The sequence below is a fragment of the Danio rerio genome, chromosome 20 (assembly GCF_052040795.2).
Source record: "Danio rerio strain M-AB ecotype USA chromosome 20, GRCz13ab, whole genome shotgun sequence".
NCBI classification, from domain to species: Eukaryota; Metazoa; Chordata; class Actinopteri; order Cypriniformes; family Danionidae; genus Danio; species Danio rerio.
The window spans coordinates 21,909,516-21,927,758 of record NC_141040.1 but is presented as its reverse complement, the minus strand read 5'-3'; the positions used below and the strand labels follow the sequence as shown (position 1 = coordinate 21,927,758).

Genomic DNA, 18,243 nt, shown 5'->3' with positions numbered 1-18,243 from the left:
AAATGTAATGTGAGTGCAGGCCGAGGGGGAGAGGCGATAGGGGACAATCGTTCTTTGGCACGGTTCAAGGCAACTGTACCTAATGTGAGTGCGCCCTAACTCTGTAAAAGCCAATGTCTTTGCATTGAACTTTCAGCCTGCTATATCCAGAGATGTTGTTTATGTTCACACAGCTACATTACACATTAACGTTTAAATATGATATTGTAGCGGACCACTCCTTTAAAACACTTCTCTTGATGGAATTTAGGAAAAAGCTGGATAAGCTGGCTTCAGAATGATGAAAACCAGGGTTAAGCACATTGGAAAGCCTGAGCAACAAATCCAATGACAGAATTTTACAGTAGCACAGCACACAGAAACATCAGAAATCCACCCTGAACAGACACGCACCGATGCGCTTTTCCATATGTTTACAGCCCCCCCCACCACAACCTGGTTTACTTCAGAGCAGTCTTAATCTGTTATAGCTAGGTCACACTTGCTCAGAGAGCCCTCATGTCCCACACAGGTGACTCCCGGAAGAAACACTGGGGTTTGTGAGCGTCGGCGAGCTCTACAGAAGCTCCTCATTAGCTTGGTTTGAGGGAATACACAGCTAAGGAATACTAGTGGGTGGGCATTTCTGTCTCTTTGAACACTGCTCCATGGTCTCGCAACACAAACCTCTCTATTCCCCGATGCATCGTATTTACTTTAATGTATTCTTATTTGTTGAATTTAATTAAAAGGACATTTTTAATAAGGTACGGCAGATTTGTGGCCTGTTCTCTGCAGGTTTAGCGTGCTCTTGATGAAGCATTGATGAGAGGTTTGGTGGCACCAAAATGGCCTTTGAAGTAGAAGCATGAAAGTGTCTGTAGGTACTTGTAGAGGTGCTTGTCAAAGACATCATGCTGTCGTACATTTGTTCACAAATGTTGAGGACTTAGGATAGAGGAGGTAAATGGTAAATCAAGTGACCGAATAGCTTTTTGATGGCGTGGCCTTAACAGCATATCGCCTCAATCAGATTTTGTTTTTTTTTTTAATAAATGCTTGTTAAAAATAATACAAATAAATCATAATTTTTTAAATTTACATTATTAAATGTAAACAGTATTATTATTATTATTATTAATAATTTATTTTCTTGTAGGCTTAGTCCCTTTATTAATCCAGGATCACCACAGCGGAATGAACCGCCAACTTATTCAGCAAGTTTTTACGTAGCGGATGCCCTTCCAGCCGCAACCCATCTCTGGGAAACATCCACACACTGATTCACACACACACACACTACGGACAATTTAGCCTACCCAATTCACCTGTAACACATGTCTTTGGACTGTGGGGGAAACCGGAGCACCCGGAGGAAACCCACGCGAAGGCAGGGAGAACATGCAAACTCCACACAGAAACGCCAACTGAGCCAAGGTTCGACCAGGCGACCTTCTTGCTGTGAGGCAAATTCATCCTAAAGCTGTTTAGTCGGGTTGAGTTCAAGACGGAGTGCAGGCCAATTAAGTTCACTCATCGATGTACTTATGGACCTTGCTTTGTGCACTGGTGCACAGTTGGAACAGGAAGAGATCAGCCTGAAAATATTGTCACAATATTTCTCACACTCAAAGAGATAGTAAGTAATGTGTATTTATTTAGCGCATTTATTGTGTATGGCCATACACCCAATGCACTTCACAATCATAAGGGGGGTGGGGGGATGGGGGGTCTCTCCATATTACCACCAGATAGTTCACCAAAAAATTTAAATGAACTCACTATTTACTCTCCCTCCAGGAGTTCCAGCCCCTTATGAGTTTCGTTCTGATGAACACAAAGATGTTCTGAATAAAGATGAAAAGAAGTTACCATTGACTACCATAGTAAGAAAAACAAATACCATGGAAGTTATTGTTACTTTTTTCACATGATTTTCTTTTGTGTTCAAACTCAAATAGGCCACATGAAGCTTTGAGGATTGTAGCTAATGACTCTGCAAAAAGGCTTCTGCACTCATGCGCTGACCCTGTGGTTTTATGTGGTCTGCCACTTTATGGAGTTGCTGTTGTTGACCATATATTGTATAGGAGTGAGGTAATTTCACAAATGAATTTATTTAATGCACATCCTATCATTAGGGGCCAAGCACCGTAAGCACCGTAGGTGCGTAGGCACCTATTGCTTTCGTTAGTGCTCACAAACACTGAGGAGCAAATCCATTGCTGCGCAGCTCCACAAGTCCCAAACCATGCAAGCCACAGGAGACAGTGATGAAGAACAAAACTTCATCAATTGACGAAAGTGAATGAAAAAAAAAAAGTTCAAAAGACAATAAAACAAATAGTACTATATATATATATATATATAAATAAATAGCTTTAACTAATGAGTAACAGTTGAAAAAAATTGCTCTGACTTTCTAAAACATCAAAAAAAAAAAAAAATTATACTGCTCTGAATACATTTGTATTTTAATAATAATGTATATAATCTGAGGTTGCCACAGCGGAATGAAACAACTTATCCAGCATATGTTTTACGCAACGCAACCATACGCAGTCCAGTGACCTTCTTGCTGTGAGGCGACAGCACTACCTACACTTCCCATCACATCGCCACAGTTTTTTTAATTTATTTTTTATTATTATTTTAATTTGATTTATTTAATTTAATGATTTAATTAACTTTTTTTAAATCATTTTAAAATGAGTTTGTGGTTAAAAAAGAAAAACGAAACGAAAATACCTTTGTTACTGAACACCTGCAATGTATGTACCTTGTTTTGTCAAAAACAACAATAAAAAAAATCTAATTATAGTTATACAGGCCCGTAACCAGGGAGTGTTCGGCTGGTTCCATAGACCCACCCCTCCCTGACAGAGGTCCAGAATTTGTCCCAAACATGGGCTCATTAGTCTTATTTTGACAGCTATGCCATAATAAGTTGTTCAAAATACCCATGACAATTACCTATCGAAAAAGGCTTCAAAACCAAGTGGAATCCTGGGTTGGCTGTTGCTTGGATGGGACTTTCTGTTTTGAAGTGATGAATTTGGCTTTCCAAATTCTGACTGAGGAAGGTTGAATGTGCTCGCCAGTTTATTATTTGCCCAGACAATAGGCTAGTTTTTAATTTAGATTCCTGTTTTTTCTATTGATATATGATGCAATATATTTGCATAAGAAAAATGTATTGTTCTCATATTTCTTTATTGTAAATCTTTAGGAAATTTTGGTACATCGAAACATGTCGTTATGATGACCATCCAACAAGCTAAACCAACAAAAAAGTGCTTAAAATATCTCTAAAATGCAGTGTTTAAACCTCAGAATTAAATAGAAAATGAGGCAAATAACTGCAAAAATGTCCACTTTTTGAGAAAAAAGAGCCACCTCTTTCACCAGGCTGGCTACAGCCCTGTTATATATCTATTTATATACCTATATTTCTTGCTAAAAATCAGTTTATGACCTCTTTTAAACTGCACCAAAATTCTGAGCAAAGTAGTATTTATTTTGGCATCTAATTTGTTATTACAAAACACATAAAGATTCAGTAATCAAAAACAAAATAAACAGACAGTCATATAAGTTTACAGAAAGTAACTTGAACTCAAATAAAAAAAAAAATGTAGTTCCGTGTATTGTGGATTACAAGACCCACCATCCTATGCGCTCGGTGATTGCGCACGCGCAGATCAATTTTGAAACCTCCTGTGCTGTGCTGCTAGTCGAAAGTCAGAGGCAACTATTTCACAGCAATTCGCGCTTTTGTGTCTAGTGTGCAGAAATGGCAGCTAGATACGACAGAGCTATAACAGTTTTCTCTCCAGACGGTCACTTGTTTCAGGTGGAATATGCGCAGGAAGCAGTAAAGAAGGGCTCCACAGCTGTGAGTGTGTTTATATGCTTACATCTGAGCCGCAGCTTTAGCTAACGGCTAACAGCTAGGCACTACCCATACATCTCTAAAATAAAAGATGAGCGATTTAGCAAACACGTGGTGGATACAGGAATAAATACAGTGATTGAGAAAGACTGTAATGAAGAAATTGAGTAGTTTTGTTTATCAGGAGTGCTTTGTATTTGCATTTCTACTGCTAAGCGTGACTTGCATGTTGCGGCTAATATTAGCATGCGCTATTCAGATACTAAACTAGACGTGTGGTCTAATAAAGCACAAGTTATGTACGTAATTGCGCTTTTAATTCACATCTATCATACCGCGTACTTCGCAAACTAATTACTATTATATAACGTGGGGTTTAATAATTTTGCCGGCTAACAAATCAATGGAATTACATGTCCATTTCAGGTTTATGTGTCTTTTCTAGTTGCGTTTCAAACCTTAAGAATGTTAGAATTTCCCCTAAGAGCTGAGTGCCATTTTAAAATGTTATTTGTGTTTAGTTTATTAAGCTTCTTCTATAACAGTATGAGTCAGGTAGTTTCATTCTTAAGAGAGTGTGATGGTCAACATTTCCGGTAGAGGGCGATGTGTTCATAGTATAAGGATAAGAGGACATCAGTATGAAAGTTCAGTGCTCACACTAAGTGATATTCTTTATGATAATGTTACTAGTTTTCAGTAATTTCACTATTTGTGACTTTTGTTTAATGCAGGTTGGAATCAGGGGAAAAGATATTGTTGTGCTGGGTGTTGAGAAGAAATCAGTGGCGAAGCTTCAGGAGGAGAGGACGGTCAGGAAGATCTGTGCTTTGGATGAGCATGTGTGCATGGCCTTCGCAGGTAAGATTCATACTTTTACTCCTGACATCTGGAGATTCAGTCATTTTCATGTTTTTTATTTACCATTCATTTTTATTTTGTTATAAATAATGCGTTGAATGTGAATGATGATCCGTTATTTTTTAAATTCCACAACTGGAGCCTCTATACGGTAAAATCTAGATCTAATATGAGGTTGGCCGGAAGTGCGATATGCACATTAATATAGCAGCATTTTTTATAACACTGTATAACAATAATTTATATATTTACAGTACTGTGACGATTGGGTTTAGGGTTGGGTGGGCGTTAAAAAAATTATTGGGTAATTTAATAGATAACATAAATAATACTCAGTACAACTACTGTTTTTACGTTACTGTGACAGTTAGGTTTAGGGTTGGGGTAGATGTTAATAAATACAATAAATGGGAAATAAATTAAAGTGCCCTCATACTTTTCTAATATGGCTCTTCATGTAATGTAGTTGTTTGTGAATGCTGTAGGCATGCGCAGCTTAAAAGTGCAGAATAAATGGAAAGAATTGAATCTGAACTGCTGAAGTGAGTCATCATCAGTTACGGAAGGTTAATATGTGTTTGTGTAATGCCAGTCTTGTGAGCAGGGTGTCCGCAGGGTCTTAAAAAGTCCTACATTTCAAAAGCGAAATTTTTGGCTTTAAATTCTCAGTTTTACTGAATTATTGTGTCTTTATTTTTCTCTGTCTCTGTAAAGTTACCCAATTAGGCCAACACCCATCCAATCACCAACAATCTCCATTTCTTTTTTTTTTGTCTTTTTTTTAACAAGTGTTTTTATTAGTTTTACAATTTTAATAATTGCCAAGCAACACAACAACAATAAAAAGCATTAAATAAGCCTGATAATACAAAGTAAATAATGGTAATAATAAATAAATAAAGTTATTATTAAAAAACAATTAGGGCATATAAACAGTTTCAAAGAAAATACAAAGAGGCAGTCAATAGGGGTAGTGAGCTTATTAAGGACCACACTGCTGACCAGAATCTGCATTATATTGGTCCAAGTGATCAAGAAATGGTTGTCATGTATTGTAAAACTTATCAAGATTGTCAATAACTCCATAACAGATTCTTACTATGTGCAATATTCAAGTGAGATGTGTCTTAAATTGAGGAATAGAATCTGATTTCCACAGCTTTAGAATGACACTCTTGCCAATAATCATTCCATAAGTTATGGTGCTTTGTTTGGACACATTATAATCAAGCAGAGAACGAGAGAACCCAACTATAGCACTTTCTGGGTGTAAAGGTACCATACATATCAGAAAACCATTTAAATGTCACATCAGAAATCAAAGTTTTGGACACATCCAAAAGAGGTGGGTCAGGGAGCCTTAAACTGGTCACATGTGGGGAAGCAATCTCCATCTCAATAATTTTTTTTTTTTATATTTAAGTTTATATTGCAAAGAAATACAATTCACAACATCTGTTTTTACAGGCAATTCTCCAAAATAAATCCCCTAATCAGGGAAAGAAAACTAATAATTACACAGTTTCTCATGATAAAAGCAGAGCAATATATTCCTTTTATATTTATCTTCCATTCATAGAAAAACTATTTACAGAAGGTATATGTATAAGTAGACATGAAACGTAACGTTTTATATCAAATTAAGATTTATTTATGCGATCCAGTTGAAGCAAAAGTCAACAAATATATCTTTGTGATCATTTATGAAGAATGTAATTTTCTTCATGATAAATATACTTTAAACAATGCACAAGTCTGAAATTTCATTCACAATGGTCATAAAACGTCTTAAATTTAACTTAATGAAACCTGCAGATAGCCTGATGAGCTGTGATGGATTATTATTCTATGAATTTAAGAACCATCCAGCTCAAGATAATGGAGGTTCAGGTTGATAATCTAGTTTCTTTCAGTATTTTATCATTAGACTCATGCTTGAATTGATATAATAAAATCAGCACCACCCTAACTTTCCAACAGAGTGTTCATAATGAGCATTAGTTTTTATGCACTGACTAGTCAGCCACCTGACCAATCAGAGTAGAGTATGTGTAAGGGGTTTGAAAGAATGAATGTTTGGATAATCATTTGGGAGAATTAGATGATGTGAAATTTAAATTCTCTTTCCTCGCCAGATAGCACCATCATTTTTTTATCATTTTCACCTAAATTTGATGTCCTGAATATTTTCTGCTTTGATTATACAAACTATATTATATATCAAAATAAAGACCCAAACCGTTACTTTTAAACAATGAATAATCATTTTATTTTTATCTACATGGGTTCTAGGACTGTGCAGTTTGGGGAAAATATAATTGTGTGTTTTTTATTTATTTATTTAATTTATTTATTATTTATTTTTTAACTGAGTGCGATTTCAATTTGATTTGTGATTGAATTTTTTCGTGAAGCTTCAGCTCAATATTTTGTATCGTAGCTTCTAATTGCTAAATGCAGTGAGTGTTAAAAAATGAACTGAAAGCATATTGACCCCAAGTTTTCAAATGTGTTTATAAATATTCAGAAATGAAACGCTTGGTTTTTCTCTAGAACAAACAGTTGTGAGTTATGGTGTTATGTTAGTTATCTCCTAGTGCCTTTGTAATGTTTTTTTATACTGTGTAACAACTCTGAAATTGTACTTATCTGCTTGCTACTAGATTGAGTGTCACTGGCAATACTTTCAGTTGAGTTCAAGACACTCCTCATTTAGCTGTCTATGGTGCTTTTTCGGGTGCTAGTTGTTCTATTTTCCTGCTGTGGCAACAATTCTGCAACAGCTCTTACAAATGATCTGTTTTTATTCGGTGTCTAACTTTGAAAGCAAAATATTCCCATATTACTGATGTGCTGTTTTTTTATATTAGTTTGTCAATTAATGCTTCTGAAGCCGCAGACCCCATCATCTCACTTGTCCACACTTCCCTGTTTGTTTGTTTGTTCTGTGGGCTTTCTGCATGGTTCGGTCACGCAATTCTTATTGGGCAGAACGAAAGCATGCTCACTTAATTGGATGGTAAGACTATTACACACAGATGGCAGTCACGTAGTTTTCCCTGGGTCGAGGAGATTATATAATATCGCCTCTTGCGATAAGTTAATCGCAACGTTTCAAATCGCAATTCGATTTTGATGAATCGAACAGCCCTAATGGGTTCATATTTCATAGCTGGGAGCCCCAGAAGACATCCCTTACGTTAATACACCTAGAACACAAATTGCTGTAAAAACTTGTCAATGAAAGACGTAATTGAAGAGATATCTTCGCAATAACAGGGAAAGGGTTAAGGGAAGTGTTTTTTTTTGTTTGTTTTTAGCTTGGATGCAGGTAAATCAGAGACGTTAATTTAAAGCATAACTGAGGTATATATCCTGACTGTACTGTGTAATAGTGATCTTGGCATGTTTGCTAAATGTTTTGTCCAGGTCTGACAGCAGATGCCAGGATTGTGATCAACAGAGCACGAGTAGAGTGTCAGAGCCACAGACTCACAGTGGAAGACCCCGTAACTGTAGAGTACATCACCCGCTACATCGCCACACTCAAACAGGTGACCACACCACTACACTTCAAGTGGAAAATTCTGCCTTCATACTTTAGACCACAAAAGATAAAGGAAAATTGCATTGTTTAGCATGTTTACAGTGAAAGTCACCCTTTTTTATATGGGTTTTACAGAGCTCATAATGTTCGATATAACATGAGAGAATTTGAAGTGATTTGAAAACATTCCTGAATGTTTTGTGACTCGTGTTTTTAGAATCAAACACGATGTGGCCAATGATGTGGTCACCCATACACTCTTGTTCATGTGCTAAAATTACAGTAAACTCAACTTAGTGGTGCTCAAGCACAAAACAGTCTAGGTGAGCAAACATTCCTAACAGTGGAGAAGAAGCATTGAGACGAGATGAATGTGGTGCTGCTTGTTTCATTGGTGTGTGAACACTAGCTGGATCTGCTGCTGCTATTCATGTTTCATTTACCAATTAAGAAATACTGTCTGAATGGCTTTAACAAGCACATAAACATTGGCTCACTTCTGTGCAATAAACGTAAAGTTGTGCAGTGCTACTTTGTATACCAGGGTATTTCTGTTTTAGTTTTTAAGTGCCATTTAGCATCAGTTCACTAGCATTAGTAGTAAAAATCGCTTGGGTATGAAGGCCAAAAACAAAACAAGCATGAGTGAAAGTCATTTCAGGATGCACAAACCTTAAGGCTGCACATTTAGAGATTTTTTTTAATTGACTAACAATAGTAGAGATATGACTCTTCAACAAGATAAATAAAAATTGTTTCACTGTATAGCACTTTGAAAATACTTTATTTTACAGGACACCTGTTTAAAACTGAAACCGACTTATTAAAATTAAAATAATTATTATTGGTGTTAATAAAGAATATAAAGTTATTATGTTTTGTGATCTTAAATCAGGGCTGCACGATTCCAAATCAAGTTTTTTGCTTGAAATGAAGATCAGGATTTTCTCATGATTGTGTAAATGTAAAATAAAGGTTAACGTGTGTAGGCTATTGTTATTTCTCAAACATATAGTAAATTTCATGTAGACTTTGAATGGTGGACTTGAACAAGACTGGTTAATTCACAGTACGGTGATGACATCAGAATACAACGATTCATAATTCTGAAGTTGAATTATTGTGTTTAAGATATATGCTAATCATTTGTCATTGACAACATTATTAGAGCATGTTTTCACATTTGTCATTATCAGATTCCCTCTTGCAATATATTCAACATTATATAGGCTAGAGTAGTTATACTCGCACTAGGGTTGTAACAATATACCGGTATGACGGTTTACCACGATTTGAACGTGCACGATTATCATACCATGAACAATTGCATATCAACGGTTTTAACCCTTAAAGACCGAGACAGCCGCCCGCGGCTAAAAATAAGTAACGTTATTGCTCTTAAATGTTTAATAACTTTTGATCCGCTGATCCGATTTATACAATTCAAATTTGGCATAAAGAAGAGAATCTCTGCTTTCCAGTGCTGTATCACATAACATTCGCGGACTTTCAGAGGCTCCGGAATCAGTGCGGTTACGTCATCAACATTTGACAACGCTGATTTGACAAAGAAACGCTCGTCACTGTGTCTCCGGACAAATCAGACATGATACATCGATGCATTGTCCCTCCTCCATGCCCAGATTGGTTCAAACTCGCTATATCACAACCAATAAGCATAGGTTTCGCTTTTGTTTGTGGACCAAGCTTTTTGAACAACACGGAATGAGAGATAGGCATACATTTATGCACGGCTAAATAAAACGCAAAAAAAAAAGTTTTGCATGAAATAATTCTCATACTAAGTACTTTTGCATGCACAGCAGCACAGAAACATGACAAAACAGTGACACAGCAAAGACGAACTGCTGCTCTTGCTGTTTTCAAAAGACGCAAATGAAGATGCAGCTGTTTGTCTGCATTGCTGACAACCATATCCAAATCCATATCCACAGACAACCATATCCATGCTGGCACATAAAACCTAAGGATGTTCCATATTGAATCTAGTTTCGTTATGTAACTATTTATAGTATAGTAAATATTTATATCTATTTTTTACTGAGGATTTGCACCATGTTTATTTGGACTTTATTTGGACTTTGACACATTATTTATTATTTTCTTATTTTTTTATTTGTTCATTGTAAGTGGTGTTGTTTATAGTAACTAAAAATATATTATTTGGAAAAAGTCAAATTTGCTTCACTGTTCTATTATTTTGTAACATTTGTAACATACCGTATACCGCGAAACCGTCAAACCGTGGTATTGTTTTAGACGATTATCATACCGTGAAAAATTCATACCGTTACAACCCTAACTCGCACTGTAAAACGTTTTTCATGCACAACACTGTTTGCTAGGAAATAAAAAACATATCAAACGATTGTCGTAATCATAACTCTAAAATGCGATTTGATCATTTAAATGATGTGCACACTTGTTTCACTTTCACTTCCGAGTGCTGCTCATGTCATGGCTTCCGTCATATTTAGAAAAAAAAACATACATTAAAATCAAACTTCCCACAGGTTCTGTTACTAAAGTAGACATTCATGCGTGTATTCTCTGTGGTAACAGCTCATGGTTAGCTCACGTGTGATTTTGCGGCCGTGAATACATAACATGAAAGCTGAAATGACATTTTTTGGGTGAATTAATCCTTACAAATATAGTTTTTGACTCTTTTAACACCATTTGTACTGTATATAAAACAATGTGAAGACTTGTGTGGCCGCCAAAATATAATTGGCTGAATCGTAGAAATGCTGGATAAAGGTCGTATGGGGGGGTCAAATCCAGATCATGATCTTTTTCCGGTGAATCTTACAGCCCTATCCCAAATGCATGTTAAAAGTAACCTAAACGTACGGCAAAAGCAGAGTTTGTGTAGAGCAGTATTTACAGTGAACCAAACCACTCAGAGACACTGAAAACACTGGATCACAAGCCTCTCGTGTGAAACAACACAGTGCTGGGATTTACGTATTTGATTTAAATGATTATTTTAATAAATCATGCTGCCCTGGGCTTAGTTACTAATAAATTTACAGAGTTTACACAGGTAGAGCTAACATTTCTAAATCATTTTGTCACTATTAATTGTGCTCTTGCTTGTGCAACAGCGCTACACTCAAAGCAATGGACGTCGTCCGTTCGGCATCTCGGCCCTGATTGTTGGTTTCGACTATGATGGGACCCCACGTCTCTATCAGACAGACCCTTCTGGAACATACCACGCGTGGAAGGTAAAGTGGGAGCAGTGCATTTCTACAATGTTGAAGTTCTACTTGTTTTCGAGCTTATTAAACCTGTGTATCTCATGTGTCATCAGGCAAACGCCATCGGCCGCAGTGCGAAGACGGTGAGGGAGTTTCTGGAGAAGAACTACACAGATGAAGCCATCGCCAGTGATAATGATGCCATCAAGCTGGCCATCAAAGCCTTACTGGAGGTAAACAACACATTCCCTTAGTTACATGTTCACAACACACACTCATGTCATGAAGCTGGCAGGACGCAACATGTTTGCTGAGGCAGTTGTGTGTGATCTGTGCTGCACAGGTTGTGCAATCCGGGGGCAAGAACATCGAGCTGGCAGTGATCCGAAGAAACCAGCCCCTTAAGGTAAAGCTTCTGAATTCTGGATTTATTTTATATGCTTTAAGTCTTGATGCAGCATTCTTGTCATTTGTTGAGTCTTGGTAATCGCTCATGACACATTTGGGGCTCGTTCTCGCCTTTCACAGATTCTGGAGTCCAAAGAGATTGAGACGCTGGTCGCCGAAATAGAGAAGGAGAAAGAGGAGGAGGCAGAGAAGAAGAAGCAGAAGAAGTCTTCGTAAATCAGATTCTCTCTTGGTTTTGTTTATATGGGCAGATGCACTTGGCTCAGGCTCTCACTGTACACCTTCCTCTCCTCCTCTTCATCTGTTAAGAGCACAGACTCTTGGTCTTCTGCTGAACCACGGCATCAATGAATATGTTTGTTTTTTTTCCCCAGGAAATATTTTTAAGATCCTCGTAATCATAGCATGTTCAGGGATGAGAGCTGCCAGTTGTTCATTTGTTGAGCATGTACTGTGGTCAGCCTCTTGATTTTGGTCAGTTTTCTTGCTCAACTTTCGACCACTGCTCAGAATTCTGGGAGAATGTGCTCTGACTGATGTTTCCTAATAAACTGTTTTGGTTTGTACTAACGGACTGATGTCTTTCTGTTGATGAGGGGAAAACAAGCACTCTTCTGAAGGGAATAATCAGCTAATTCAGGGGTCACCAAACTTGTTCCTGGAGGGCCGGTGTCCTACAGATCTTAGCTCCAACCCTAATCAAACACACCTGAATAAGCTAATCAAGCTCTTACTAGGTATACTTAAAACATCAAGGCAGGTGTGTAGAAGCAAGTTGAAACTGAACCCTGCAGGGACACCGGCCCTCCAGGACCGAAATTGGTGACCGCTGAGCTAAATTGTTGATTTTGGGTTGCGTTGTTAACATCTTATTAAGTCATGTTTCAGTCAGCAAGACACCAGAATTTCATTTATCAGACAGGCAAAGTGATGGGAAATTATCGTAACCAGCATTAAACTTTATATAAAAGCCTATTTAAAAGTTTCTCTGGAACGGTTGGTGGCAATATGTTCAAAATTTGCTGGAACTCTGGGATATACAGTTCACCATCACCAATGTTTGCACTGATTTGTCAATCTGATGTTCAAATTTACAACCACTTTCAATGTGACTGAACAAAGGATTGGTTCAATGTATGCTGACAAAACTGGTGTTCATCATGAAGCAAAAAACACATGATTAATTAAACAGTCAATTGATTAATTAGACCCCAAGATCATGCTTTCTCAAACAGTGATAAACCAAGTTAAAGCCATTGAATCAACGTTGACTTGAGACACCATTACTTGAACAAATATTTTCATTTAACCCTTGTGCTTGTCAACGTTTTCTGTTTTAGTAAGTGGAGTAATTTTGTGACAACTCTTATTTTGGGCAAAATACTTTAAATACTTTGATAAAGCCATGACACCATATAATCATGCATTCTTTATGGTGTTTTTCCCCGTTGGGAAGAGGTGAAATTTGCAGTTGCATTTTCTGCTTTTATTAAAATTTTGAACAATACACAAAGGGTGCGTTTATAATGTAGCAACACCATAAGACTTTTGACAGATAAAGAAATAGAATTTTATTGATTTGATTTCATTGCAATTTATTAATTAGAGAAAGCCAGATTCAAAAAGTAATATCTACTATAACTAATTGACAATGCATCTGACTGTTGAACCTACAGAGTAACAGGCAAGGAAAATATTTTGAGTAAATTCAAGCAGGAAATGCATCTCAGCATTATTAATAAACTTTTCTGAACAGTTCTATATAAAATCATTTCTTAATGAAAAACAAAAAAACTGCATTGATGCTACAGTCTTGTCTTTCCAGATTCACTTGCAAGACTATAGACAGACAGACAGACAGACACACACACACACACACACCTCACAAATCAATCAGTACTGAAGCCACAAAAAAAACTTACAATAAAGGTCTAAAAACTAGTACAGCCAAATTTATCTTATAGAAAATTATTAAATACAAATATTTAAAAAGAGGAAAAATCAAGAGAAGCAAAATAAATAAATAAAAATTGTTGAAATTTTGTAGGTTGTAATTTTTTTCTAAATACTTTTGGTGATTAAAACATTTCAATAAATATATGTTAATAAATCTGTTTTGTTTAAATTCACCAAAATATATTGCCTATATTCACTGAGAAATGGATAAAAATATTCATTTTCAAAATGGGTTGTACTCAATCATACGGAGCACTGTATATGTGTGTGTGTGTATATATATATATAAATTCACACATTAGTAAATTGATAAAATTTGTCAGTAGACTCAATTATCTAAAAAAAATAAATAAAAATTGGATAGTCCGTCGACTGAAACCTTTCCACCACCAAGCACCTCAGGGAGAAGCAGAGCCGTCTGACGGGACTTCAGTGCTCAGTGAGTTCAAACGCTGTTTACCATGTTCAGCTGTTCTGCCTGAGAGGAGTTTTGGAGCGGGTGGTTTGGGACGGAAAATGACTGTGCCCAAGTGTATGAATGGAGACTAGGCCTCAGATACCATTAAAAACATCTTTGTTTTCATGAGCGCACTCATGCATAATAATACCGGGTAAATTACCTCTGTCTTCCTCCATTTGACGTGCTGTCAAAGCGACGGAAACCTAGAACGCACACAAACTCTCGAAGCCTTTGATCTGAAGCCGTTAGCAGCGCATGCAGATGATGATACAATCAATAATTAATTGAATTGAAGAGCTGCAGTCTGGAACAATTTCACCAGCTCGTCAATGAGTCCAGTGAGCACACACACAGAAGTGTTTAAGCATTAGTCAGCATGCAGGACCATCAGGAATGCTGACTGAAGAAGCTCATTCGGAGTCACTGTTACTGCAAGCATGTTTACATCCGTTTCTAGTTTGATTTCATGCAATATTAGTGTAGTTTATGTTCATGAAATGTAATGTATGACAAAAATGTAGCTGCCACCTTTATGGCCTTCTAAGAAAACGAAAGCATTTCTTTTTTTTTTCACCACTGAAAATAGTTCATTGAGCTTTTAATCTCACAAACCATATTTTATGCATTTTTCAAAACAAATTTATGTTAAAGGGCACATAGTTTACCCCTTTTTATAATTTAATATTAATATTATGGTTCTTTTAAGTATCTCAGATGTGCTATGAGTTCAGATGTTTTAATTATAATGTGTTAAAAAGTGTCATGTTGGGGTTGAGTACACAGCTCGCTGTTTTAGGGGTGTGTTGCTTCACATGAAAATTAGTTCCGGCTTCCGCCCAACGTAACAAGGGGGCGGAGCCAAGAGCTCACCTGCTCTGTGTTTTCAACAGACAGGCAGACTTATGTCGAGTTCAGACTGCATCATTTTCAAAGTAGTCATGTCACAGATGTTTTCACACTGCTTGACTATCTGGGCTAGCGTTTCGTCGCTGCTTTGTTTACACTGCAAGATGTAAAGGGTGACAGGGACTTTCACATTGCATGACTTTACTATAGAAAGAATCGCCGACAACTTCGTCCAAACTACGTCTCACAGCCAAAAACACATAGTATATCTTTTGTTATTAACTACATAATGAGAAAGAAGCCTTTAATGGGGTAGAACATGTACATGTTTGCTCACCTGGGTTTAAAGGGAATTAGCCACTTCTCCTCAACGTTGATAATAAACTAATTTCTTTCTGTATGAAAAGTCAAACAGACACGGTTGCTCCTGAGTCCTGTCAAACCTCCACTAGTATATATAAAATAAATCGAAAAGCAGCGCTTTTAACTTCTCCCCCAGCCTCCCGCTGGCCTGCAGCAGGTATACACACACGCACACACACAAGTGAACGCCACTCTCTCATTGGCTGTAGGCGATGGCTGATGTTATTTTCAGTCAAAACTCAATTCACACGTCATGATTTGAATCACCTACAGCTCCAGATATTTAGCACGCCAAATATCTCGCAGGCATCGGCGACTCATCCGCGATTCTCTCAGATCGCGTCTTTGATAGTTCATACTGTGTGATTGTCACTCACGTGCACGAGCACCGATTTGCTTGTGATTTCAGGCATTTGTTGGCGAATTCTCAAAACCTGTCGGCAAGCCAAAATCGGGGCTAAAATCACGCAGTCTGAACTAGGCATTAGAGGAGCAGGAGTAAGAGGATCAGCATTCAGCTGTACGACTCGGACACAGACCATGCAGAGAGTACAAAATCATTTGTGTCTTTGTTTAGTTTTACAGCCAACTGTGTGCTAGTTTTAAGTGCCGAGCTTGTACACCAAGACTAATAACCATGCACACTGAATTAATTTTAACAGAGGCACTGAATGCACCTCTCGAATGCACACCAGACACTCTCAGTGGCGCGGCAGAAACATGAAGAATCCTGAATTGTCGCGCCACGCATTTTAGAACTCTAAACACAGGTTTCCATTAGGGCACTCACAACGGTGCCCCAAGTCGGCAGCTGGACTTGAAACGTCGCCGCGTGCACCCCGACAGAAACCCACACCCAGAATTACAAAATGCATGCCGCTGCCTCAGCATCATGCCACGCAGAGAGGAGCTTCTGGTGTGCGACCTGCTGGCAAGTTTGTAATTTTATTTCCAATGGAGAGACGCGCACATGAGGCAATGCGCTGCACCTAGTTAAGATCACAGGGAGCTTCTGTGAACATGAGAAATGCAAACGGCTGAAGTTTAAGGTAGACGCAATGAAAAGTACACGTTTGCAAACCTACCTAAAGCCTAAACTGAGGATTAGGTGACGCGCTCCTGTCAATCAATATTGTTGGGCGGGGGGACCGCACTCCTATGTCAAGTTGCGGTCGCTCTGAAAACCGCTCCAATTGGTCCACCGTTTTTATGTTGTTAAATTGAAAAAAAAAAAAAAGCTGTGTTTATATCACCCCAATGTGACGGTCTATACACTATACTTACACACGTCTTTACAAGCAGCTTGAAAAGTAGATTTTTTACCATAGGTGCCCTTTAAGTTTATATTTCATAAATATGATTTTCAGAACTTTTTTTCCCACACAGTTACAAGTATATAACATATGAATTACACTGTAAAAAAATCCTCGGTTCCACACAACTTCTTCATGTTGTCCCAACACAAATCAATTAGGTTAGCTTAATCATTTTTCAAATTGAAGTAGATTGAACATGAAACTAAAAGTTGTCCCGCCAAAAAAAAAAAAAAAAAAAAAAAAACTAAGAATTTTGTTGTTTTAAGTCATTTGAAACAAGTAGGTTAAGAAAGTAGAAAAAGTTTTTTTTGAGTGTAGATAAAAACATTTTCATAATTGTTCGAAGATTTGAATGGGTGTTTAATAGTTTTAGGACAACTTGGATGAAAGGTTTTTATCCGCTTCAAATGTTATACTGTAGGTCTATACAAAAATTCTGATTAAGCTAATAATCTTGTAGGCCTAGCACACATATAGGATAGGTATATAGGATATATCGATAGGATAAAATGTCATTAGATTTTTTTAAATTAGCTTTATTGAGTAGTGAAAACTGGCTTCCATAAAGTCAACCCATGATCTTGTGGTCTAATTAATCAACTGATAAATCAATCGGTCACACTTTTTTTATTGATGGTCCGTTTGTTGAATGCAAGTTATATTGCAACTAATTGTCATTAGATTATAGGTAGACTGTTAGGTTGGGGTTGGGCTTAGTGTAAATGTTGACATGTACTTGCAAAGTTTCTTATAGTCAGTTAAAAGTCTGTTGAAGCAGGATATCAACAGATATTAAACAGACAGTCTACTAACCCTTAAAAGGACCATCTAAAGTATTTGCTGATCAATCATTAGTTTTCTGCATCAGGATAAACACCAGTTTTGTCAGCGTCTTGTGAACCAATCCTTTGCTCAAACACATTGAAATTTACTCGTACATTTGAGTATCTTTTAAACAGAATGACAAATTAAAGCAAACATTGGTGAGGGTATACAGCATGTCCCACTGGACCTGAGAATTTAAAAAATAGAGCCACCAACCGTTCCAGATAAGCTTTTGAATATGCTTTTATATTAAGGTTAATGCTGGCTACAATAATATCGAATTAGCAATTTCCCATCAATTTGCCTGTCTGACAAATAAAACCCTGGTTTTATGCTGACAAGAACATGACATCAGAGAAAAGTTTTGTTGAATAATTGCAACCAAAAAAAAAAAAACAATTCATCTGATTATTTCCATGAGAAGTTGGGTTAACCCTTCCCCTGACCTGTTCCTGGGGGACACCAATAACACCAATAACCCTATTTAAACACACATCAATCAGCTAATCAAGATTTTTTTCAGACTCATTAGAAACTTGTAGGCAATTGTGGTTGCAGCCAAATGT

At 37.1% G+C, this 18,243-nt stretch overlaps 2 protein-coding genes and 1 long non-coding RNA gene across 4 annotated transcripts in view; 2 read left to right on the top strand and 1 right to left on the bottom strand.

The window, feature by feature from the left end:
* The window catches only part of vipas39 (VPS33B interacting protein, apical-basolateral polarity regulator, spe-39 homolog), a 219,917-nt gene that overhangs the window by 75,596 nt on the left and 126,078 nt on the right, over nt 1-18,243 (top strand). The window lies entirely within an intron of this gene.
* Nucleotides 3,675-12,481, top strand: psma8 (proteasome 20S subunit alpha 8). Its single transcript, NM_213166.1, is given in 7 exon segments — nt 3,675-3,874; nt 4,606-4,732; nt 8,162-8,286; nt 11,408-11,530; nt 11,617-11,736; nt 11,847-11,909; nt 12,032-12,481. Coding segments are annotated over 7 exon segments (756 nt in total). The 5' UTR covers nt 3,675-3,772; the 3' UTR covers nt 12,128-12,481.
* LOC147839130 (uncharacterized) lies at nt 7,679-11,619 on the bottom strand. The gene is made up of 2 exons (XR_015518343.1): nt 10,610-11,619; nt 7,679-9,529 (listed from the first exon to the last, which is right to left on the bottom strand). It is a non-coding gene; the product is annotated as an uncharacterized LOC147839130 (long non-coding RNA).